The sequence below is a fragment of the Hoplias malabaricus genome, chromosome X1 (assembly GCF_029633855.1).
Source record: "Hoplias malabaricus isolate fHopMal1 chromosome X1, fHopMal1.hap1, whole genome shotgun sequence".
Classification (NCBI taxonomy): domain Eukaryota; kingdom Metazoa; phylum Chordata; class Actinopteri; order Characiformes; family Erythrinidae; genus Hoplias; species Hoplias malabaricus.
In genome coordinates, this window is record NC_089818.1 from 2086622 (window position 1) to 2112378 (window position 25757).

Genomic DNA, 25757 nt, shown 5'->3' on the forward strand with positions numbered 1-25757 from the left:
TTGTTACCTGTGCGTCCATCTGTTCTCGCGAGACGTGTCGTGTGCTCTCCGCTAATGAGAGCTCCTGCCATCCGCCATCACCGTGGCCGAGCACACAAAACATTAGAGTAACAGCAAACGGAGAAGGAGAAGGAGAAGGAGAAGGAGAAGGAGAAGGAGTAGGAGTAGGAGTAGGAGTAGGAGGAGGAGGAGGAGGAGGCGGACTGGTAACGAGGCTCAGAGAGACCGAGCCAGGGACAGGGAGAGGGGCTTGGGCCTTGGGAAAGGGTCGAGTGCCGAGCCCAGAAATAAGAAGTTGACGGGTGTCCCACTGACAGCCCACACACAGCGTTTCATGTTTGAGGAGAGTCCGCACACTCACTGAACTCAACATGTCTAATTTGAGCAAAGGCGGCACCAAGAAGGACACCAAAATGAGGATACGGGCTTTTCCGGTGAGTACTAGTGAAAGCTGTTACAAAGTTCTTTAGCGGGGTCTGTAAGTAACGTTAACTTACAGTAACCTGAACATGTCCGAAACAGAAGTTAGCTCCCTTTACTCCAGCTTCTTTTTCAGGTGTTAGGTTCCACCTTAAATGCCAGGCGCCGGGGTGCAACTACTGCACTGTTTAAGGTGGAAAATAAAATTCTGACAAGATTTAAAAAGAAGCCCAGCCATGTCACTTAACCAAAGCGGTTGTGTGTTGTAGCTAAAGTCCTGTTTGTGGTGAAAGCTGCTTAATAACATTAGCCACAAAGCTAAAATTAGCTTGCAGGGGCCTGACACTAAGCAGCCTCTAAATCCGGCTAGATAATTTCCTGCTACTTCTCATAGCCACGTAGTTGGATAACTCGAGTAGTTTTCACTTTAAAGGCTAGGTATATGTGTCTTGTTCGTGCTGTGAAAGTTAGACACGAGAAAAACAAATGCAGGCCAAAAACGTTATAGTTTTCTTAACTAGCTTACTCAGTCGTCGTCGGGTTTGTTGACGTTAGCCTCCAGCCAGAGCCACAGCTAGCTACTGATTTCGAGCTCGGATCAGTTTCCTCAGCTTTCTGGCGTTGTTAATAGAATTAGAAGTCCGCAATTTGCTGGGGGATGTAGGGTTTGTATACACATGCAATTTTGTAGGGGTACTATGCAAGACAGAATATGGCTGCCATGAACGCCAGTCATAAATATTTCCAGACAAATTGCTGCAGATGAGAATGTAGGTCAAGGTATGGCTTTGCTGGACTGGGGACACAAACACGCTTTTATGTGGATAGTAATTGCCAATGTGAATCAGACCGCACGTATACATGGAACAGGGGTTATTATAGTCTTTAGCTGTGCAGTACATTTTCTTAAATCTTATATGTGTGTGTATATATATATAATATGTGTGTGTATGTTTTTTTGGTCCCTCATTATAAGTGTGAATTTATATATGAAATAAATAGAGTTATATTCTAAGCTCCTGTTAAATTGGCTGTTAACCTCTGTTCTAATTTGTTGCTTCTTCTTGTGCTTACTCCAAAATAGTTAACATTCCAAAAACTGCAAATTTCAAATATTCTTAGGCATTTAAGCCAGTTTATTTTATATTTTTTTTTTAGCAGAAACAAAAACAACAAGACATTCTCAAAGAGACAGAGGTGTTGTGAACAGGTTTGAAGAGCACAGGTATAGTTCTAGGATTTTAACACATAGATATACATAGAAATTGCAAACTTTAAAACCATTATTGCAATCCATCATCAGAACAGCTTTTTTTATTATTATTTAAATATGTACTGTAAAATCAGTGCCCCCTCCAGGGTGTATTCCCGCCTTGCGCCCAATGATTCCAGGTAGGCTCTAGACCCACCGCGTCCCTGAACTGGATAAGCGCTTACAGATAATGAATGTAAAATCAGTCTATGCTAAATCATAGGTTAGGTTAAGGATAGTTTAGGGTACGCTGTTCATGTTTTTCTGAGCAAAATCAAAGCACCTACTCCACAATTAAATAACTTTTTAAAAACAGGCTTTCTATCTGTAACTAAGCAGATTCCTAATAGTTTTTGCACACAGCAAGCACTACAATCACTCGCCACTGCTCTCAGCTTTTTCCTGAGGTGCGTTTCCTCAAGAGCTCATGACCAACAAATTTGACTGAACTGTGTTCTCATGCAAAAACAAAAAATGTTTTTGTAAAGGAATAGACGCCAGTAAAATGAGTTCTCAGCCAGCGTACGGAATATATATTCACTAACATTACACAAACAATATTCAACTTGGCATCCCGCCCCCCAAAGAGTTCTTTGAGTGATGCCATAGAAGAACCACTTCTGGTTCCATAAAGAACCATATTTAAGAGATGTATGAAGAAACTTTTTTTCATTCTATCTTAAGGTTGTTTAACAGTGTTTCTTCTTTGGCATTTTTTACAGAGTTCTTTGTAGCTCCTTTTAGAGTGTGCTTTGTTACTTTATTGAACAGTGAGAAGCTTTTTCTGTCAGGCCCAGGTGATAAAACTACAGCAATACGTAATACAGTGATTCACAAATGGCCAATCATGTTGGATATTTTCTGTGTGAGATGTGCTCTCGCAGCCGGAAATGAAACAGGCGGAGACTGTGCAGGGCGGGCAGGAGAAACTCTGGGACATTTCTCGCTCCCTTCTCATGCGCACCGACTCTTAGTTCACCCGGAGTCTTTATCAGGCCGCAAGGAGGAAAAAGTCCAGAACGAATGTTGCGTTCTGGCGTTCACACACACAGCTGATGATGGAACATGACACAGATCGGTTTATTTAGGTAATATTAAGAGCATTATGTTACAGTTTTTCAGTGTGTCACTTTTTCATTATTGGGGTAAGATTATCAAAATGTGCATTTACATAAGTGTAGTGCAATCTCTCCTTGTGGATTTGGATAATTTGCATACTCTGCATTTGTTTTTGTATTTTTTTCTAATGTATAATAATGAATATTTCAATGATAATATAATAAAAGCATTACCATTAAAAGAAACTGATACATTCACTCTGAAGTATTTTGAAAATATTTATAGCTCAATGTATATAGCAAGATGTTTTAGCTCGTGTGTTTCTGTCCTCTGCAGTTCGCCACATTTGTGGTGATTATTAATATGTAACTTAAGATAGGATTGTTATACACAAAGTCCTTTATTATATATGGTGTATGTTTCATATAATACACACATCCTGCTGATTTCAGTGTGTACATATGGGTCTAGTATTTAATGTTCACTGCAGAGTACTGTTTACAGTGTGAGTCAGTGCCTTGGGGAATGTGGGGAATCATACTGAGGATCTCTGTGTTCCTCACAGTATCAATGAAGTAAACTGTTTTAAATGATTTTCATGGGAGTTCTAATAACTCATACTTTCATATTTTACATTTTACGGAGCCTCCTGCACCGGCTGTGTGTGTCTTCACTGCCCCTATAGTGTGTGAGAGTCAGATGAATTCTGATCTGGCCGTTCAGACAGAGTCCCACTGCCACAGATCGGATAGGGATCAGATCTCAATAACACATATGAAAGTGGCCCTAATCTAATTTTGAAAAAGTCAGATTCAGTGTGATTTGTGCAGTTCACACAGACACACAAACCAAGAAGTAAACTACTAACTGGTTGTCTTAAGTTTTCCAAATCTGTGAATTGGGATTCTGTGAAGTGGTGGGAATGTGCTCATTTGTAGTTCTGTAAGGATTTGGATCTGGCACCCCGAACCTTCACAGGCTTTCAGATTAAAGCTAAACCTGCTGCCCTAGTTAAGCTTCTGAGAGAAGCTTGCTGAAGTGCAGGGCAGACTTTGGAAGCAGGTGCCAGAAGAATGACAGTGCAGTCCAGGTTTCATGCTGGGTCATGTCTAGACCATGTACTTCATTCCTGCACACACAAACTCCCTCAGTGGCTCTCTCGTTGGGAAATGGGAGTTAATGCACAGAAGTTATTTAAAAGTTGAACAGAGAAGCAGGCACAATTGGAGAGACGATTTGCACTTCTTCATGAACATTAACTGGAATGAAGCATCAGACCCAATGCCCAGATAAATCAGGCAGCCCTTGGTTCTTGTGTCATCTACTTGTTGTAGATGCAGAACAAAGTAACTTGCTCACAAACATATTCATTCACATGTATAGTCTCTCAAAGGGCTGGACAATAATTCAACATCAATAAATGTTGCAAAATAAAATATGATTTTTAAACACATTTTCAATATTTAATATACATTTACAGCATCTGTCACTGCCTGACGGTTAGTAGAGGGCTCTGTCAGCTCAGTATTTATTTATTTATTTATTTAATAAATATAAATGAATGTTTATGTTTAATTTTTAGGTGGTTGTTTGAGGGTGATGTCATGTTACGTTTTTTCTTCTTGCCAGTTTTTCTATGGCTTTTTTATTGTTCATATTTTCATTTAGTGTTCATATCTGAATTATATCATATCGAACAGAATTAAGAAACATATTGTGATATAAATGTTGACCATATTGTCTAGCCCTACATACACACACACACACTCAGGTTAAGGGACTGCTCACAAAGGGCTGGTAATGTACTTTGCATTGATGAGGTTTTGTGTCTGTGGTGTTTTTTTTTTTTTTTTTTTTGGAGAAGGAAACTAATTTAACCCAAGCCTAATATGTCTTTTTTCTCTCTTTAATGAATTGTGATTAATAATTTATTCACTAAAAACAGAAAAACGTTTAACACGCTGCTGCATTTCCTCTGAAACATATACAGCTAGGTTGAGTTGTAAATAACTGGTGAAAATAGCTGATTATTTGAGCAATTTTTAGACTGAAAAATGTTGTAGCTGTGGAGAGAGGAGGACCTGGTGTGTCAAAACTCGCTTAAAGACGCATCCTGTGACCTTGACTGGACTTCCAGATTCTTCTGGATGTTTGGAAGGAGTCTCTCCAACTGTTCCCAGTGGAGAAGACTATAGGGGATTATTATGTATATTAGATGTGCTTTTAGGTTAGTTGTACTGCCATTTTTTGGTTGCTGTTTTCAAACGAGGTTGAAATAACGGCTGTTTCACATTAATGGGCTCATTTCGCTCTTTCGGTTTAAAGCAAAAATGTTTCCACACGGGGCCGTGGGATTCGGCTTTGAAACCAAGTCTATTTGGTTACTTTCTGGTTGGAAATGTGCAGCCTTTGTGGAAAAACACATAGTAGCTCCAAGCTTTCTTGCTTTATTTAATGATTGATTGATTAATTGATTGGGGTGCTAGGACCTTAAGTTTGAAAAGCCCTGTTACACAGGCAGTGGCAGGCCTGCAACCCACAGATTCTTTACACAGCAGCTGAAGAGCTTGAGTGTGTTCTGACACTTTCCTAGTAATCATACAAAACCTTTCATGATTCCTCTGCCTTTAAGCTGCAGCTCAAATCTATAAACGAGTCAGCGCAGGTCTGTCTTCTACTGTGGCTTTAGGAACAGAAGGCATAGTGTGAAATTAATTTTTATAGTTGTAAATGATTGCAATGTATAACCATGCAGATCCACAAGTCACATGTAACTCAAGTTAAAGCAATGGTTTGGAACTTAGAAATTTGTAACTGTTTACATTTACACTATTTAGCAGACATTCTTATCTACAGTGAATTACCAAAGACACCAACTTACAGCCCAACAGTGAACATGCTCATTCACTAATAATTAATTATCAAATATTATGAAATATGATCTTTTCATTTTGGTTATCATTAGCTCCAGAGGTGTGTCAGATTTAAACAGTTTGTAATGCAGTGGATGGAGTACATAGTGGATGGTGTTCTCGTGGCTGCACTGATGGTCACACTAAATGGTGCACATTAGTTTTTGTAAATTTTTTGCGTGGTAGATTTATACGCTTCATTATTTATTTGATACAAAATCAGAATCTCTAAGTTACTGTTTTTTACAAAAAAAAGCAAATATTTATAGATGTTTTGGTCACTTCCTCTGGATGTTTGAAACTGTAAAATTTGTATTAAAATAAATTTTTAATAAATAAAACCCTTTAATTTTATTAATATATATTAAATACATTTATATTATATTTTTTTATATGTTTATATATTTAATAATTAATATTTATGTAACGTTAATTCTGTTGCAATAGTGTTTTCTTGAAATAAATAAAAGTATTTTTCAGTGTTTTTTTTTTTTTTTTTTTTTTTCTTATCGCCAAAACACCCTGAAATATCGTGATGATATTTAGGGCCATATCGATCTGTGACAACAGCTTAATAATTTGATCATAATTTAAATAATAACATTAAGAGTTTCCACAAAGAAGAGGAATAAATAAGACTTTATGTTTGTGATTTTGCAGATGACGATGGATGAGAAGTATGTGAATAACATCTGGGACCTGCTGAAGAATGCCATTCAGGAGATTCAGAGGAAGAACAACAGTGGCCTGAGCTTTGAGGAGCTTTACAGGAACGCCTACACCATGGTGCTGCACAAACACGGCGAGAAGCTCTACACGGGCCTGCGAGAGGTTGTCACTGAACACCTTATCAGTAAAGTATGATCACACTTCCACGTTCTTCTGATTGTCAGTCTTATAAATGTGTTTGCGAAAGGAAATAATAGTGAAAAGGTACCCTCAATGGGGTAAATGTGGTGTTATGTTGTATGTAACCTACAGCTTTGTAGGTTGATGTACGATGTACTACAGTAGGATTGAATATTATATCACTATTACTGCCTGCCTGTAATTATTGAATATTTGAAGTTGGGTACATTTTATACTGTAAATTTGTTGAGGAATGGAAGCTAAACTGTTACTGCCTGCAAACTCGCTGCTTCCCAAATGGTCATACAGCTGAGATAATCACATAAGAACTGCAAGATTCTCTGAGATCCTGTGGATTACAAGAACAACAGCAAGTCTGTATCAGCATGGACAAGTCGAGCAACATTGTCAAAGCCATCAAATGGATAAGGCTGCAGTGATTTGGTCATCACCTTCATTTAGCAACAGGTAAGTAACATTAATCTGTTTTTATGGGAGAGTTTAGGGTTAGGGTTAGACTCTTTTCCACCACATGGAACTTACTCGACTCGCCTCTAGACTTTTCCACTGACTAAAGCGTACTTCTGGTCCTGGTCCTGGAACCAGTTTCTTGTTTATGACTGGGTGTCCCAATAATTTTACCCACAGAGTGTAGTTCTCTATGATCGATCTTGCTCTGGCAGCCGACACTGAACAAAATTATCCATGATTCAGTTTTTTATTCTATCAACAACAGTGGAAGCACATAAGCTAAGTGAAAGAGGCATGATTGTGGAAAGTGGAGATAAATGTGTCAGTAGGACTAAAATACATGTTTATGTTTGGGAACATGTTTAAAATCCTTTAAATGTAATTAACTAAAAGTAATAAAAGGTCTTTACTTTGTCTTTATTAAAAAATGAAGTGTGTGTATGAGCAGTCATTGATGTAAATCTTTTATTTCTTCCAGTTTCAACAAGAGCTGAATCTGCCTGCGCGCCAACTCTTCAGAGTCTCTTATCAGCTGGGGTTCTTGGCAGAACATGGTACAGATGATGCTGGAGACCACAGTCTTAGCATCTGACAAGATGATGTTCCCACCTCCTCAGATGTAGAAGTCCTGGAATTGATCCACAAGGTCCTAAGTCCCCTCCAGGAGTTCACAGATTTATTTGTTCAATACCAGCATTCTTTATCTGGAGGAAGACACAACACGTTCAGGGTCTGGATTAGGATTAGGGTGAGAAGTTAGATGATATTGACAAATAAAATCTATTCAACATGGTTTCCTTCACAGACCCCAGTCTCTAGACTCTGTACGTTGCCCCGACAAGATTAAAGAACTCAAGACAGAGACCTTTCAGAGGTGGAGTCAGCATTAAAAGGGCAGTTCATGATTGTAATCGATAAACCCTGTGTAGAAGGAGTGTGTCTCCTCTCCATGTGATGCTCTGCACTCAGTTTGCTCTGGAAGACGCTCTAATGTGTTTACGAAGCCCCAGTGTCTGTAAACGGGTTAAAAAAAAAAACAAAGTGCCTCGGTCCGGTGCTAGGCTTTCTCTCTCTCTGCTCACGGCAGAGAAACGCCATCTGGAGGTTTTTAGACAACGGAGAGACTCCAAACGCTGAAAAGCACTAACCGAGATGAGGATGTTGCTCTATTCCTGCTCCATAGGTCTGTGTTCCTCTGTTAATTCAAACAGTGAATAAACACTTACAGAAAATTTAAACTTCAGACACCAACAAACAGTCGGTTTTCTCCTCAAACACGCTGTTCCACCTTAAGACACAGCGCTTAGATCTGCATTTCCCCACAATCGTAGATGTTCCCTTTAACAGCAGAAGATGAAATACAGCTCACAGACTTGGAGGACATCTACAGCCCATGCTGCCTCAGAAAAGCCTTCAGCATCTGTAAGGACTCCACACACCCATGAAATTGTCTAACTCCATCTTCATCTGAACACCTGCACCTCCAGACAGAGAAATAGCTTCTTCCCCAGAGCCATAACGTCTCTGAATTTATCCACAGAGAATCTCCTATGAACTCTTTGACTTATGACAAATTGTTGGGCACAAGTGAATTTTCAAAGACATACAATACTGCATTATGTCATTGAATAAGCTGTCCTTCAGTCGGTTACTGTCTGAATGTTATATTCAGTATGTCTGTCTACTGTGTTTACAGAACGTTTGTTTATCTGCAGTTTGCAAATGAATTTCTCTGAACTTTGCCGTCATTATCACGTCTAAGGGGTTGCACTGCAACACTGTGTAATCTGATTTAATTAACATCGCTTCTCAGGGATTAATGCATTCATCCACGTTATTTATGCAGACTCGGTATCAGTTTTCCCACGTAATGTTTTTGTTATTTTGCTCATATGAGCTGTTGCACTATTTAATAATGCTGCATACTGTTCATGTTTTTACTACACAATTATATATATTCACGTGGGTCTTGTGTTTAATTTGTATATTGCAGCAAATTAATCTTGTATCTGTGGAATGACAATAAAGATATTTTATTTAAAATTCTGTATTTGTACTTTGTATTATTATCTATATGGGGGGACCACAGATGACGAAGTAGATGATGATTAGGTATTTAATGATTAAAACTTTTTAAAAACCTCATTTTAATTGTTTACATTATGGTTTACATCTAACAAGTGTGAAGAGTGCAAGCTACATTCAGATTCACACAAACTAACACTGCCCGCTAATGACAAATGAACAAAAACATTATCCAAACTACAGAACTCAAAACTCAAGATGCGTAAACACCTGATTAATTTTATGTGATCAAACAACTTAAAAACTCCTCTGAGCTGTGGGTACATAGGGACAGGTTTACTCCCTTTGTGCCGGTCTTTTCTCTACAGAAGGTGAATACCCTCTCAAGACACTCAACACCTTAATTTGAAATAAAACTAACTGATTTGTGTTAAACTGAAAGTCACCAGCGATTTTAATGTTATTTCACACAATCTAAATATTTAAATGGGGGTAATTGGTTTGCTCTTTGTGGCTATTGATGCAAAGGTTTCCCTAAAAGATAAGTTACTACTCGCTGTCCTTTTGGTTGAGGTCATTGGAGTATTGCAGGTTGCCTAGAATAACGTGTTTTGTTTTTTTTTTTTGCTTTATTTTTAGGTACGAGAAGATGTGCTCAACTCCTTAAACAACAATTTCCTACAGACATTAAACCAAGCTTGGAACGATCACCAGACAGCCATGGTCATGATACGAGACATCTTAATGTACATGGTGGGTACGCCTACACAGAGTAGACTGAAAGATATTTTTATTTGTGTTAAACCAAGTATGGAGTCTGTCAATTCTGATATTCAAATTACCAAAGTATAATTTAAAAAAGAATTTAGTAATATAGAAATTGTGTGTTCTACAGACTGGAAGTATCTGGTCACCGTCTGCCCTTGTTTTTGAATGTTATCTTTTTGAGTTGCAGGTTATAGTGTTAGGGTTAGTCTCCCCCATGAAACAGAATGACCCTTCAACAGCCTGATACATCACATGAACACAAAAATGCAGTGGTTCAGCTGTGCTCTGCTCCAGTCTGCAATGAAATCAGAACGTAGTTAAATTTATGGCATCATGCCTTCAGAAGCCTTCTACAATTCAGTATATCTATATATAGTGGTGACTTTATTTGGTCGTTTGCCCGGTCATCTTGCCGGTGATCCACAAGGCGTGAACCCCTCTTCCCCAGAACTGAATGGTTGAATATTCAAACACTTTAGGCTCTCCTATTTTTGATCAGACAAACTACATACCTACTTTCAAAATGCTGTAAAGTTGGTCTGGCTTTTACTCTTCAATTTTTTTATTATTATTATTATTTATTTCAATTTTTTTTTCTCCTTAATTTGAAGAAAAGCTCTCACTCAGCTTTGAGTTTTTTCTACAGTGGCACTGCCTCTGAGCCTTAGCTATATGTTTAAAACACTGGCGACCTCTTCTGGACAAAATTGTTGATGCTGAATTGTAGTCAGTTCCTGCGGGCTAAGCGTAGTGTACAGAGAAGGCTTTAGAATATGAGTATGGTGAGAGAGATGATATAACCTTTATTAGTGGATGTCAGTAGGGGGGCTAACATCAGCAGAAAATGCTAGATTGGACGGGGTGGTCTCATCTCTAAACGTCTCCTGATCAGAATGAGAGTGTTATCTTGTATGGGCGTCACTTGCATTGAATGTCAGTCTGAATAAAGTTTTTAGGATTAAATAATTGAACAGCATGGTACAATATAGAATGCATCAGTCATCTTTAGTGCTTTGCGTTTTGTAGCATCTGCATATGTTCTGTGCCTGCTGCTATCAGCGTGTCTGTTGAGATGAACTGCTGTAATAACGCTGACTGCAGAGCTGAACCTGCAGGTATTACACTCATCGAGTCCTCGATGTCAGCAGCCAGTAGATATATGGGTTGGGTTCCGGTGTGAACTGTTCCTATCGGCCCACAAAACTTTGTGTATGGAGACTGCTAGGAAAGACTTATATTTCCACTTCTGTTTTCTGTCAGCTTCATGTAGTCCTTAGAAACCTATCGTAGAAAACCTAGAAAGAAATTTTATTAAATGACTTGTTCTTTGTGGAGGTCTATGTCTGCAACACCCTGTGGACCTAGCATCTTCAAGGGCACTTCTGATTTCAATGAGTCACATATGACCAGATTAAAAATAAATCATGTTTTCATTCACACTGGAATGCACGTATTCTAAAGTGAGGGAGAAGGGTGAATAATTTAGAGAGTGTTTTGTGGTGAATGAATAGAGCTGTCAGTGGTTTGTCTCGAAGGGTGACTAAGGCTGTATTGGTCACTTTTAATAGTTAATAAAATAAACAAAGGTTTAAATGTTAAGCATTCTTCAAAATGCGGGTGAATCAAACACGAAAGGACCCATGATTATAACACGGATGGACAGGAATAATCAAGAATATATTAAAAATCAGTTAGTAAATTAGTATATTCCATTATATCCAAATAGTTTTTTCTACCATAATGCATTATAATAGACTCCTGACTGAACTGACATACTGACTGAACGTACCCAAAAGATATGTAAACTCTTTACTTCACCAGAGAACATTGTAAGCCTTCACAGAGGCTCTGGGCTTTTAAGTAAAAAGAACAGAAACCCAGCTAACACCAGTAACACCAGAGCTGTAGACCGGTGGATGTTGTTATTCATAAGAGAGAAGGTTCAAAATGTAACATAGTGTCATCTTCTATTCAGCACAAACTAACACCAGCTAAAGGTCCTTCTTATCTTACTATTGTATGTTAATCTTCATCCCCTTCTGATTCTTCACTGAATTACATCATATAAAAAATATTTATTGATTAAATCAGTTGACTGAAATGCCCAGCCGTACAATATTCATGCACATGCTGTCAGATTTTAGTAAAGAGAATGTCCTGAAAATCATGGGATATTCTGGAAAATGATTTTCTAAAAAGTGTGAATCCTGATAACGCTGGCAGTGGTTAAGATGCCAATTTCATAACTGTTTCCACAAAAGCATCACTCTATAGCAACAGCCAATCACCTTTTATTTCTGTGAGCATCTTGTTCAGTTAGAAACAGGAAATTTACTACAGATATACACTAGTGTGAATAATATTTATAGCCTCTCTCTCTCTCTCTCTCTCTCTCTCTCTCTCTCTCTCTCTCTCTCTCTCTCTCTCTCTCTCCCTCCCTCCCTCTCCTTGTCTTTACATCTACAGGACCGTGTGTATGTGCAGCAGAATAATGTAGAGAATGTGTATAACTTGGGCTTGATTATCTTCAGAGATCAGGTGGTGCGATATGGCTGCATCAGAGACCACCTCCGGCAGACGCTGCTGGATATGATCGCCAGAGAAAGGAAGGGTGAGGTCGTAGACAGGTACGGGTACATTCTTCTTTGGAGCTTCAGGTTAAAAAGGTCATTAACTTCCACAGATCCTCTTTAGCTCTTTGAAAAATATTATTGTGGTAAATATTTAAACATATTTAGATAATGATTAATAATTAGGAGGAAAATTACTATTAATTACAGCTCTGGTGTTTGTACAGTCAGTAAATAACGATAATAACGATAATACAGTGATCCATTAAATCACTACTCTGCACCTCTAACACTGGAAGAGTCGACACATACCAGGCTCTGGTTACACCATATTCAAACATTCTACTGTGAGCAGGTGAATGTTAAATAGAGAACAGCAGCTACCACCAAAGACTCAGTCTTTGTAAACGATTAAAGGTAAAGGCTCATGACTATGTAACCAGCGCTGTGAGTGTATTGTCAATGAACTAGGGTCTTTAATCAACCACACAGTATTGTGAAAGGTTTTGTGGAATTTGTAGAAATCTCAGTCTGTGTAGGGCAGGGGTGTCAAACCAGATCCACGGAGGGCCGTGTGGGTGCAGGTTTTCTTTCCAACCACGCAGAAGCCACACCTCATTCCACCTGTTTTTAATCATTGGATCTAATCAATAGATCTTGACTTTCAGTAGTGTGGGGCTTTTGCATGGTTGGAAAGAACACCTGCACCCACACGGCCCTCCATGGATTTGGTTTGAGACCCCTGGTGTAAGGCAAGGGCAGAAGTGTCTGACCTTCAAGCCCTCAGATGACATTGCGTGAGAAGTAATCATGCTAATGTAAATAATATAGCCGCATAGGCCCTGAGTCAGCTGCTGCATCAAGAAATGCATCCTGAAACTCCTGTTGCATTGGTAGGAGTGGATCAGACACAGCAAGAAACACTAAAACACCACTACCACTGCGTTGGTGTCACTGCTGCTCTGAAAATGAGCCACTGCCCAAACCATACCTGCTCTGTGGGGTCCTGACATTGAAGAAACAAAGTTTTCAGAGCAACAGGTGGACTACAGTCTGTAATTGTATAACTATAAAGTGCTCCTCTGTGATCAGTGCAGCTGTGAGAATGGACAGTGAGTCAGAAGGAGGAGTTGGGTTAGAATGTTACGACAAACGACGGCTGCTTTGGAAATAGATGTGATAGAAAACACTGAAGCTAAACTACGGCAGAACAAAGTTTACTGAGTTATTAAAATAAAAGAGCAGTTTGTTCAGAGCAGGTTTGTTTACATTCACTGAGCTGAGCATTTTTACTCTCCTCAGATACCTTTTAAACAGAGGATATCCATTAGATCCATCCATATCTCTATCTCGCTCTCCCTCTCACACACCTTTTTTTTTTAATTGTTCTAGAGAAAACCTGCCCTGTGGTCCTGACCTTTGAAGAACAGTTTGAACAGGCGCTAACACGTTATAATTTGTATCTACTCAACGTTATTTGCCTCTTTTAAAGACTTTTTGTAAATCTGCACTGCTTCCTTTGCACTTCTGGGGTGTATGACTGGGTCAGGGTTGTTGTGCAGTGCTGATAATGTCTGCAGTGACAATGATCCTGTCTCTGTTTATCTAGAGGAGCAATTAGAAATGCATGTCAGATGCTGATGATTCTGGGACTGGAAGGACGGTCTGTGTATGAGGAAGACTTCGAAGCCCCTTTCTTAGAAATGTCTGCTGAGTTCTTTCAGGTCAGTGTCATTCCAGTGTAATTATTGGATGTAATTTAAATGCATATGTTACATGAGGGTCATTCTACATTACAGTGGCACACAGGGTACAGTGTGTTTAATGACTTATCATACAGTTCACTTTAAAATCACATTGGCCCTTATTCATCGAAGTGATGAGTCTTTCTACTTTCATCTTTATACTATCTTAAGTTATTAATCCACTCATAGGCATTAAAACACTTCAAAGTTTGTTCAGCGGGAGAAGTGCATTCATTGCTCATCCTCAGACTCTGCCTAAGAAAACAACCACAGGCTCACGAGCCTTTGAATTCCTTCTTTTTCTTTGGCTGACTACTGAAACATCTGCACGAGATAAGGTTTACTTCATGTAAATCATATGTAAATGAGGCACTGGGAGGAGATGGATGCTGGAAAGCACTGAACCTGACTGACCAACTGTGATCAAATCTTCAAATTGTACACCACAGACACGTTTGGTAATTAGTCAAGGAATGGTTCATATATACACAACGGATGGAGAAATCTGTGCTTGTTTTATGCAGATTTGCTAAGGATATTTTATAAAGATACTTACAAATACTGCAATTTTGTCTGATTTATTTCAACGTGTAGTGACTTAATGTTTTATGATTTATAACGTTTTAGTGAAATATTTAACTTATGCCACAGAACATGTGACATCACTCCTGGACAATACATTTCACAACATAAGTAAAAATCACAAATAACATTCTGAAGAAGTATAAAATCTTGGGTTCATTTAGGGACAGAACAAATAAAAAAAAAAAACATGTTTTATGTTATTATTCTTATTATAATCACATGGCTTTAATATTAAGGAATAACTCTTGCCTCCGCAGCAGGAGAACACCTTTAATCATTTTTGTCTAATGACATCTAATTGTAATATTTGAGAGGATTTCGAAAGTTTAGAATCACTGTAGGTTATGTAACACTTAATGGAGTATTTCAGGCCGAAACTGCAAGAGGAAGGCTAATGTGACAGGCTAATTTATAGTGATTTTTGTGCCATCTTAATAACATTAAAATGTTAACATATAAATGTAATTTCGTTATGTTAGTTACTTTGGGGAAATCCAACTCAAATTGATGCCATAAATAGTGACTTTCTTTTGAAGTGCATTAAAGCATTTCACAACAAAGATAAAAAAAAATGTAATATTTGTTTTGAATGCAGATGGAAAGTCAGAAGTTCCTGGCAGAGAACAGCGCCAGTGTGTATATAAAGAAGGTGGAGGCTCGAATAAACGAGGAGATTGAGCGAGTAATGCACTGCTTGGATAAGTCCACGGAGGAGCCCATTGTGAAGGTGGTGGAGAGAGAGCTCATCTCTAAGCACATGAAGACCATTGTAGAGATGGAGAACTCAGGCCTGGTCCACATGCTCAAGAACGGAAAGACAGAGGGTGGGGAAACTCTGGGGCTATTTTCATTCATAAATCTTTAAATGAACACATTCTCAGAAACGGTAATATAGCCAGTAAAGTATGATGGTATTTGTGATGATGCATCTTGTATTTGGGATCACTCTGGTTGGAAAAACTTTTTTTTTTTTTTCTTCTTTTTTTTTAAATTGGCAACTTTTTGTTCTTCTCTCATGTACTTTTTTAGTCTCAAACTCTTTCTCAATCCTTTTACTTTGTCTCATTTTTAATCTATTAACCTCATTCATTAATTTTTTCCCCTTTTTGTACAGATCTGGCATGTATGTATAAACTCTTCAGCAGGGTGCCAAATGGGCTGAAAACAATGTGTGAGTGTATGAGTCTATATCTGAGGGAGCAGGGCAAAGCGCTGGTGTCTGAGGAAGGAGAGGGCAAGAACCCTGTGGACTACATACAGGCAAGAAAGCAGCTAACCTCACTTAATACTGTGAACAATATATAAAGAATAACAAAGAAATATCATGTTCATTTTTTTCATCTCTTTCATGCAGGGTCTGCTGGACCTGAAAACACGATTCGACCGTTTCCTCCAGGAGTCATTCAGCAACGACCGGCTGTTCAAGCAGACCATTGCTGGAGACTTCGAATACTTCCTCAATCTGAACTCCCGATCGCCAGAGTACCTCTCCCTCTTCATTGATGATAAGCTAAAGAAAGGAGTGAAAGGAGTATGTTGTTCCTAAAGTTAATAATTGTTCATATTAAATACTTCAGAATAAAACATTATTCCTTATTTCTAAAAATAACATCAATATGTAATGATGAAGCTAAAGCTTTTTTTGAGTTGAAAGATGTTAAATTGCATTTACAACTAATATGTATGTCTATTTAGCCCTGGATTAAAAATAAAATCAAACTTTAATTTTGTCTTTGTTTTAGCTGACGGAGCAGGAGGTAGAGTCCATCCTCGATAAGGCCATGGTGCTTTTCCGCTTCATGCAGGAGAAGGATGTTTTTGAGCGCTACTACAAACAGCATTTGGCCCGGAGATTGCTCACAAACAAGAGTGTCTCGGACGACTCTGAGAAGAACATGATCTCCAAACTGAAGGTTCAAGCACATACTTTCTGACACTGCTTCTGAGGTTTAATCTCCATTAAAGGCAGACAGTACAATTAATAGTTTAACTCCAGATCTTTTGAGTCCTGTCTCTCGTCTGTGTTCATAACTGCATTTGCATTGCCATGTTGTGGCTGATTTCAAGGAGCTAAAGATAAGATCTAATTTATGTTTTAATCTTTTTCAAGATTTCAACCTACAGATTTACTTTTTATTTGCACTTTATTCATTCATTCATTATCTGTAACTGCTTATCCAGTTCAGGGTCACGGTGGGTCCAGAGCCTCCCTGGAATCACTGGGCGCAAGGCAGGAACTCACCCTGGAGGGGGCGCCAGTCCTTCACAGGGCAACACACACTCACTCACACACTCACACCTACGGACACTTTTGAGTCGCCAATCCACCTACCAACGTGTGTTTTTGGACTCTGGGAGGAAACCGGAGCACCCGGAGGAAACCGAAGCCCCCGGAGGAAACCCACGCGGACACAGGGAGAACACACCACACTCCTCACAGACAGTCACCCGGAGGAAACCCACGCAGACACAGGGAGAACACACCACACTCCTCACAGACAGTCACCCGGAGCGGGAATCGAACCCACAACCTCCAGGTCCCTGGAGCTGCGTGACTGCGACACTACCTGCTGCGCCACCGTGCCGCCCCTATTTGCATGAACTAACATGAACTAACATTAACCGATAAATCACATAAACATAATAGAAATAATACGAAGATAGCTGCTCTTGGGGCAGAGTTACTCATTGTTTGTATTTTTCTGTAAATAAGCCCAGAAGAATATGCCCTAGATTTGCTCCAGTACCGAGTTGAACTGGAGGGTGTAGTCACCCTAGCGTAGATGAACAGACTGTTGTTACTGTGTTGCAGACGGAGTGTGGTTGTCAGTTCACCTCTAAACTGGAAGGCATGTTTAGGGACATGAGCATCTCCAACACAACCATGGACGAGTTCCGCCAGCATCTGCAGTCCACAGGGGTAAGACACATTTAAAGAAGGAAAAAAACATGTTCATCGTCACTTTAATGACAATGATTTTAATTTCCCACAAGTGTAGAATTTTGTAATTAGGTCAATAAATGAACAAAGGTTTGATTATACAATAACAATATTATATTAAGTAAGTTTTTATTTATGAAACACGTTTTAACCCAAAGTGCATATAAAATGACAATATAAAACAATGATCAGTTTTCTGAGCCCAAAGTTTTCAATAAAAATTAGTTTTTAAGCCTAGCCTTAAAAGCATCAACAATGAGAGAAGACCTAATGTCCAAAGGTAGACTGTTCCATAGCCTCGGTGCAGCAGCAGCAAAGGCCCGGTCAACTTTGTGTTTCAGCCGAGACTGTGGCACAGTGTGCAGCCGCTGATTTGATGACATCGAGGCGGGGTCCTGTGACGCAAATCTCCTATGTAGGAGGGAGCCACTCCATTTAAGGACTCCATTTAAAAAAAAAAAAAAAAACATTTTAATCTGGATCCTATAGTGTACAGGAAGCCAGTGTAAAGATGCCTGAATAGGGGTAATGTGGTTCCTTTTTTTCATGCCAGTATGAACAATTTTTGGTTAGTATGCGCAGCCACTCTCTCTTTAATTTCACATTGATGATTAAATTTAGAAACTGTGTTTACTCTATAAAAGTCCAACTATATTTAGACTTCAGCTGGGCTTCCCTTGTGCATTTTAAAATTATGGAATAACACTCTTTACAGTCACAAATGCCTTCTATATATATATATATATATATGTGTGTGTGTGTGTATAAAATTAAATATATAAAATGAAATGTATTATTTTTGTTTCTCCCCGTGCTAATATTTGTCTCCTGTTGCAGGTGTCCCTAGGTGGGGTTGATTTAACAGTCAGAGTTTTGACTACAGGCTACTGGCCCACACAGTCTGCCACGCCCAAATGTAACATCCCCCCTTCCCCAAGGCATGCTTTTGAGGTTTTTAGAAGGTAATATATACATTCTGCTGTTGAACCACAATAGTACACTAGATGTTCAATCAGAATGCTTCACTGATGTATCTGAAGATCTCTGTGGTTATTTTTAAGAGGGAGTAGGTAGTACAGTGTAGCCAAACAGTACTGGTGAAACACTGCTAATAGAACTGATCAGTTTTTGAGCAATTGTTGACCGAGTCAGGTACGCCAGAGCATGGCACTGAACCCTTTGGAATGAGAAGCTGAATATATTGACATGAATGCTTGTGTATAAGCTGAGTGTACTGTATGCAGGTTTTACTTGGCCAAACACAGCGGTAGGCAGCTCACATTGCAGCACCACATGGGCTCAGCCGATCTCAACGCTACCTTCTATGGGCCTATTAAAAAGGTAAGACAGCTAAAACATTAATGTAAAGTCATGCAGGTGTATGAATATTTTCTAAGTATTCTCCCTGTTTCTACATTCACTGTCAATTTTCTCAGCTACACTGACCACACAGGAGTACTTTGTACTTCTACAGTTACTGTCCACCTTGTAGATGTAGAGTCAGAGACAGTAGCTCATCTGTCGCTGCACAGTGTGTGTCGCTCGTCCTCTAGTCCTTCATCAGTGACACAGGACGCTGTCGGCTGGATGTTTTTGGTCGGTGGACTGTTCTCGGTCCAGACACTGAGGGGTTTAAAAACTCCAGCAGCACTGCTGTGTCTGATCCACTCTACACCAGCACAACACACACTAACACACCACCACCACGTCAGTGTCACTACAGCGCTGAGAATGATCCACCACCACATCACACCTGCTCTGTGGGGAACAGGGAACAGGGGGAAAGGGGGCTATCGGAGTATGCAGAGCAACAGGTGGACACCAGTCTTTACTTATAAAACTCCTGTGTGGTCAGTGGAGCTGAGAGAATGGAGTGCAGAAAAAAGTAGGTTGTCATAATGTAATGGTTGATAGGTGCATCCACATGCAAAGGATTTTTATCTTTAAATATTGCAGTGTCATAAGTTGTTTATTGAAGTTGAATTGAAGTTACTGTTTCTTATGATTTTTTTTTTCTGTTCCCAATATGCCTTGTCTCTCTCTGTAGGAAGATGGGTCTGATTTGGGTGTCGGAGGAGCACAGGTAACAGGTTCTAACACAAGGAAGCACATACTGCAGGTGTCCACCTTCCAGATGACCATACTCATGCTGTTCAACAACAGAGAGAAATGCACCTTTGAGGTATACTTCATTTAGATGCTTTTACACTAGTCAAACTAACAATAGATAAAGAAAATTCAATAAATCCTCTAGGATCATTAGTGTGGTGTAAGAGATGAGTTTAAATGTTTTATACATCAACCCAAGTCTTTAGTATCAATGTCTGTTCTTGACCACACATTTGTGAACTCAAGTGTGTTCTTTTAGGCAAAGAAATTTCAAAGGACCTCAAAAAAGAAATGTTATAAACAAAAGCAATGGACTTCACCAACCCCAGCCGGGTAGTGTCCATTGTTAACGTAGGAGTAACTTTACTGTGAGGTTCAAATGCTCCTCGGTATGGTAGAACACTGTAAGAACATGGTATATCATTCTGAGAGACCAGAGAACACCAGTGTAACATCTACATGTTTCTCTTTCACTGTTCAGTGTCAGGGTTCACACGGTCAGACAAACACAGCAAAGGAACCTGTGTACAGAATGTTTCAAGGTGGAAACCGTTATTCTTTAGGGTGTACATTGGTTTTAAATATGGCCTGAGTGAGCTAGAAAAATACTGAAAGATCACTAACAATATGAACAATTCTTTGATGAACCTATGGACTCTGGATGGTGTCAGGACATTGTACAGGGAACGTGCAAACATTTGTCTGAGAAGTGAAGTCACCTGCAACAAGAAATTTGACGGTTATGTAACGAAAGAATGCATGAAATGGGAGCTTTGTTTGATTTGGAACTTAATCCAAGAAGAAATGTTGTGGCGAGACCCGAAGAATGGAGTTCATACAAGAAATCCCAGCAGCTTCACTGAATCAGTTTTGAAAGGAGGAATAGGACATAAATTCCTCCAAGTCACTGGTCAGGAATGATGAACTTTTACAGGAAACATTTGGCTGAAGCAGTTTCGGTTCAAAGGGATAACAATTGGTGAAGTAGTGTTGCTTTATTAATCCCTTTTGAGATTTTGAGTCTGAATTACACCCATCTGTGATAGTGAATACACACACACACACACACTCTGAGCAGCCATAAACCTCGCGTAGCTGTTGGGGGTAAAATGCCTTCAAGGGCACCTCAGCTGTGAATATTGAGGGGGGGGGTGAAACACATTTCCTTCTGGTCTCAAATCCACTTCTCTAATATTAACGTGTAAAGCAGAGACTCTCTGTTCTACAAGTAAAACTGTTACTTTGGATTCAATTTGAACAATAGACAAATGAAACCTATAAAACGGTGTTATTAGTTTTATTGGGTTCTCTTTATCTGATTTGCTCACATTTGAATTTAAGAATTTTAGGGAAGTGTTTTTGTTGTTTATTATACTGTAAACTAGGCTTGCTATTGTTTCATTGTTACTCTGTGTGATTGTATAGTTCACTGTTAACATTTCCTGAATACCATTTAAAATGTATTTCTTAATATGTATCATTTCCATTAACCATCCGTTATTGGTATCTATAATATTATTAGATGTAGAGGTACTGTTATTGTGGAACGTACTAAACGTTAGTATTTTGTTGATTGACTTAATTAGCTTATGTTTTCTAGTTTCAAGATTTGTTCCAGCACCAGCTTGTACACTCTGTTGTCTTTGAGCTGCTTGGCTGTTGTCTTAAATGGACACTGACCTGCTCAACCTCCTTCCTCTGCCCTGTAGGAGATCCAGCAAGAGACGGATATTCCGGAGCGAGAGCTGGTGCGGGCGCTGCAGTCTCTGGCCTGTGGGAAGCCCACACAGCGAGTGCTCACCAAGGAGCCCAAGAGTAAAGAGATAGAGAATGGACACATGTTTACAGTCAATGACCAGTTTACCTCTAAACTGCACAGAGTCAAAATCCAGACAGGTACGGTCACTACTGGTGCTGCAGGAGAGGGGGTGCTAGAGAGCAACAAACAGGCCATTTTCTGCTGATATTGTACAGCCTTGATTTAGTTTTTCAGGGCTCAGTCCTGGTTAGTTAATTAGGATTCAAAATCTTCAAGTGTCCAAGATAGAACAAAATGTGTAGCTTCACTATCACAGGGTTAAACAGCAGGAAGGGTTTCCGCTCTCTTTAAAAAGAATATTTCTTGGGGGGGAAATATCATGTATATGATAGCAGTTGTAAACAAGGATGATTAAGAAAATATTTTTAAAGCACACACACACGCATCTTTGTTTTGTGTGTTTGTTGTTTTCTAGTTGCTGCTAAACAAGGGGAGTCAGACCCAGAGAGGAAAGAGACACGACAAAAGGTGGATGATGACAGAAAACATGAAATCGAGGCTGCCATCGTACGCATCATGAAATCTAGAAAGAAGATGCAGCACAATGTCCTTGTAGCAGAGGTAAGTTTAACAGCCACATTTGAGTATTATCAGTTAACTGTGCTTCCACTTTACTGGACTTAGAAATATATACATAAAAATATCTAAAAGTTCTTATACTCGGCTGCAAGAAATATTCAGTAATATTAAATTACTTCAAGTAATTAAAATATTGAAAATCTCACATATTTCTTTGTGAGAAAGAAAAAAAAAAAGATTTGCAAGTTACAATTTGTCACAACAGCATGTAGAAGCCTGGTCTGAAGCATGTTCTCAGTTAAGTTTATTACTGAGAATGAATCAGCAAAGCACAATAACACCCACTGGGGAGCAGTCCCTAAACATGTGGATGTTTTTAAGAGCTCTGTGTGTTGTGCTAAATGAGTGCAAGCGTGTGTGTGTGTGTGTTACATCCCAGTTCCGTGACTTGTTTCATGTTTTGTGTTAAAAAGTGGTAAAAATGTGTTGTTCGTTATTTGAATTGTAGTTGAATATGTTTGTTTTTCTACATCGTTCGCTGTTGTTCAACCAACATAGAGTTTGCTAGAATGTGCAGGGTCCCTCACTTAGCATTTTAAGTAAATATTCTATAAAAATAATGATTTGTGCTGTTTTTAATTACCTTTATAGCGAGATGTTTTATTAATAAGCAAAACACATTTACACAGTAGTGTACAAACAATACGTGATTACAGTGAATATTATTACACTGTATAACAGGTAGTAAATCAGTTGTTTTTGACCAAAGCCTTGTCAGAAACATTTGTTACGACCCCAGGGAACTGTGTTAACGCGGGAAAGAATTCTGTCCCCGTTAAGCCCCGCAGACACTGTGCAATTTCAGATGTCAGCTCAGAATACACACTTGAATTTAGGAGGAGGACAGTGCTCTTCCTTCACTCCCACTACCCCCAGTTTTCCTGCTGCTCATGGGAATCAAACCAACGACCTTTCAGTCCTAAGCCCTCTTCTCTAACCGTTAAGACACGTCACCCTCACACTGCAAGTCAAACGACAGGAGATGGATTTGGGTTTCTGTGTTATTCCTGAGTGCATTGTCTCAGTGTGTGTGTCTGTAGTGTAATTATTTTTTGCAATCCTCATGCTCTGATTTGTTTCCTGTTTTATCAGGTGACCCAGCAGCTGAGGGCACGGTTCCTGCCCAGTCCTGTGGTGATCAAAAAACGCATTGAAGGACTTATAGAGAGAGAATATCTGGCACGAACGCCAGAGGATCGCAAAGTCTACACATATGTGGCGTAGACGAGTATCTGCCAAGAGAGGAGAGAGTGAAAAGAGAAGTTAAAAAAAAAAAAGACTGTTGTTCGCATGGACTGGACGTTTTAAAGGTGAAATCTAGGAAGCAGGTTTTTGTTTTTCCTTCAGAACAAAACACAAAGCAAACAAATAACACAAAGGATCAGAAATAAAAAGCAAAGTAAATTATAAAACATCCATTAAATGTTGTAGATTGTTTTAATTAGGCCACCACTCCCACTCTTTTATGGATCGCAGTCATCGACGGATCTGGCTTCCAGCTCTTCACTGGATTTTTCTTGTAGAGATTGTCCCTCAAGAGAAAATAATCCCTTGGGAAAAATGTGAATGCACCACATTTTTTTTTTTTTTCAAATAATGTGTAAAAACAACATGAGTTATTAAAAACATCAAAAAACAGCGATATGTGGATTGCTGAAGAAAAAAAAGGAATAAAATGTTGATACTGAAACACGTTCTCAGTCGTATAATGAAGGTTTCCATGGCAACTCAAGGCCTCTACAGAGTGAGAAGCCTGAAGACGTCATCACAGTTTCATCTAGGGTTTATTAAACACATCCAGATCGTCATAGTCCTTGGCGCTAGGAGAGGCCTGAATCATTTATCACAATGAAATCCATATAAGCGTCATCTGAAAACACTTGTTTATCTGAAGGTACTGAATGTGTCTGAGCACAGGTCAAATGCAAATATTTCAACATCTAAAATTAGTGTTCCAGAATCTACTGCCTGTTTCCAAAGCGGTGTTTATCAGGTAAAAGAGGCCAAAATTTAAGCAGCAACACTAAATTTGTAAAATAAAAAAAATTAAAAAAAAACTTTATTAGTTTTGAAAAACAATAAAGGACAGTGATTTTATTTTATATTAATTAACATAACATTTTTTTTGTTTCTCCTGTAACTTTTTATTGAAGGTTTGCTCAGAGCCACACAACTCTCACATTTAAATACATCTGAATGTGTGATGGATAAATAAGGAGTGTGTAGAGGCTGAAATCAATAAAGACTGAAAGCTTTGCCCACAGAATACATTAGAATTTTATAAAAATCAGGGTTTGTTGCCAGGTTTGTATTGATTTTTAAAATAATATATTATCATGGCTCTGAACACTAGGATTTGAAATGTATTAAAGTGCTTTTCAAGCAACGTAACTAGACCTTCATTTCCTGAATGAACTACCGTGCTTGAAAAAATGTCAAAAATAGCTGTGTTTATTACTAAGGTGTCACTTGGCAGTTGCTTTGGTTTTCCAGGTCTTTGTTGTCCATTACAGAGAGCGAGAACGTATTTGTGGTGTGTATGGTGTATCGTATTCCGTGTGTGATGGGTCTAGTGAGTGCTTTGTCTCAGAATTATTTCTAATTGTCTGTGTTCTGTTGCACCATTTAAAGAGGAATGGGGGAATAATGCACCATCAGATACATTTAGGCACCTTAACATTATGGCTTTAGTCAGGGAACACTTTAGCAACACAGCACAACAACAAACTAGCTATACTTTAGCAACCACCTAGAATATCTAAACCATAGCAACAGCCAGGCGTCCTCGTACTGGGGGCTGGCTTAATGACCTAACGGGAGGCTACATCCTGAACAACATGGGGCACCGCTATCAAAACCTAGGCATCACGGGCAAAGTCTAAATCTGGTCAAACTGCTAAGACGGGCTAAAGCCTGTAAAGCCTGGGGCACTGGAGCCAAAGCTGCACGCGATTGATCTGCTTTAATATCCACTGAAACAGGCCGTCTCTCTGTGGCACCCATGGAAGATGTCGGCGCTGCCGGATCTTCGACAGAAGTAGGCCGCAGCCCAGCAATGACGCTCACAGAGGCCACGCAGGCAGGTGCTTAAATGACATCCAGGGAGACAGCAGTTGACATTCTAGTGCTCATTGGAGCACTGGGTGGCACTGTGGGAACGGCACTGATTGCCTGGTGCTCACTGGAGCAGTGGACATCATTCTGGGATCCAGCGTTGTGTCAGAGCTCTCAGGAGGACTGCGCTGCGCTGTGGGGCATGGTACTGGGTGTTTAGTGCTCTCTGGAACACTGGCTTGGCCGTTGCTCTCTGAACAGCTTACAGACAATGAATGAATAATATTTCAATAAAAAACACCATGTGCATGTTATTTATTAGTCTTTTACAAACTGTAAAACTAACTATATGTTCTCTATAATTTCTCTTTCCCAACAGATTGTCATCGGTTGTCTTCCCTGATAACAGTTACATCCCCTGATTAACCAGGCCGGGTGTTTTATTTATTTATTGTTTGGGGGTTATGGTTATTTTCTATTTTAAAGACAAATGAAGACATTTTCCCTTAATTTAATTTCTTTAGTTGTGACAAACTCCACTGTGGACCGGAGTTGCCGAAAGGAGAAGAAGAAGAAGACTGTGGCAAATTCCCAGAATC

The 25757-nt window shown here is 39.2% G+C and overlaps 1 protein-coding gene across 1 annotated transcript; it reads left to right on the top strand.

The window, feature by feature from the left end:
• Window positions 1-49: 49 nt before the first annotated feature.
• LOC136675683 (cullin-3-like) lies at window positions 50-23937 on the top strand. Its single transcript, XM_066652381.1, has 16 exons — window positions 50-434; window positions 6304-6501; window positions 9628-9741; window positions 12223-12383; window positions 13936-14050; window positions 15252-15480; window positions 15771-15916; window positions 16011-16187; window positions 16399-16569; window positions 17469-17576; window positions 18435-18559; window positions 18842-18938; window positions 19645-19779; window positions 21416-21602; window positions 21941-22086; window positions 23197-23937. The coding sequence occupies exons 1-16, from the start codon at window positions 372-374 to the stop codon at window positions 23326-23328; spliced, it is 2304 nt and encodes a 767-aa protein (XP_066508478.1). The 5' UTR covers window positions 50-371; the 3' UTR covers window positions 23329-23937.
• The last annotated feature ends 1820 nt before the right edge of the window (window positions 23938-25757 follow it).

Coding starts and splice junctions, on each gene's coding strand:
- LOC136675683 (XM_066652381.1), top strand. CDS start 372: ATGTCTAATTTGAGCAAAGGCGGCACCAAGAAGGACACCAAAATGAGG. Junction 15,481..15,770: donor CAAGAACGGAAAGACAGAGG/GTGGGGAAACTC, acceptor CTTTTTGTACAG/ATCTGGCATGTATGTATAAA. Junction 19,780..21,415: donor GAGAGAAATGCACCTTTGAG/GTATACTTCATT, acceptor TCTGCCCTGTAG/GAGATCCAGCAAGAGACGGA.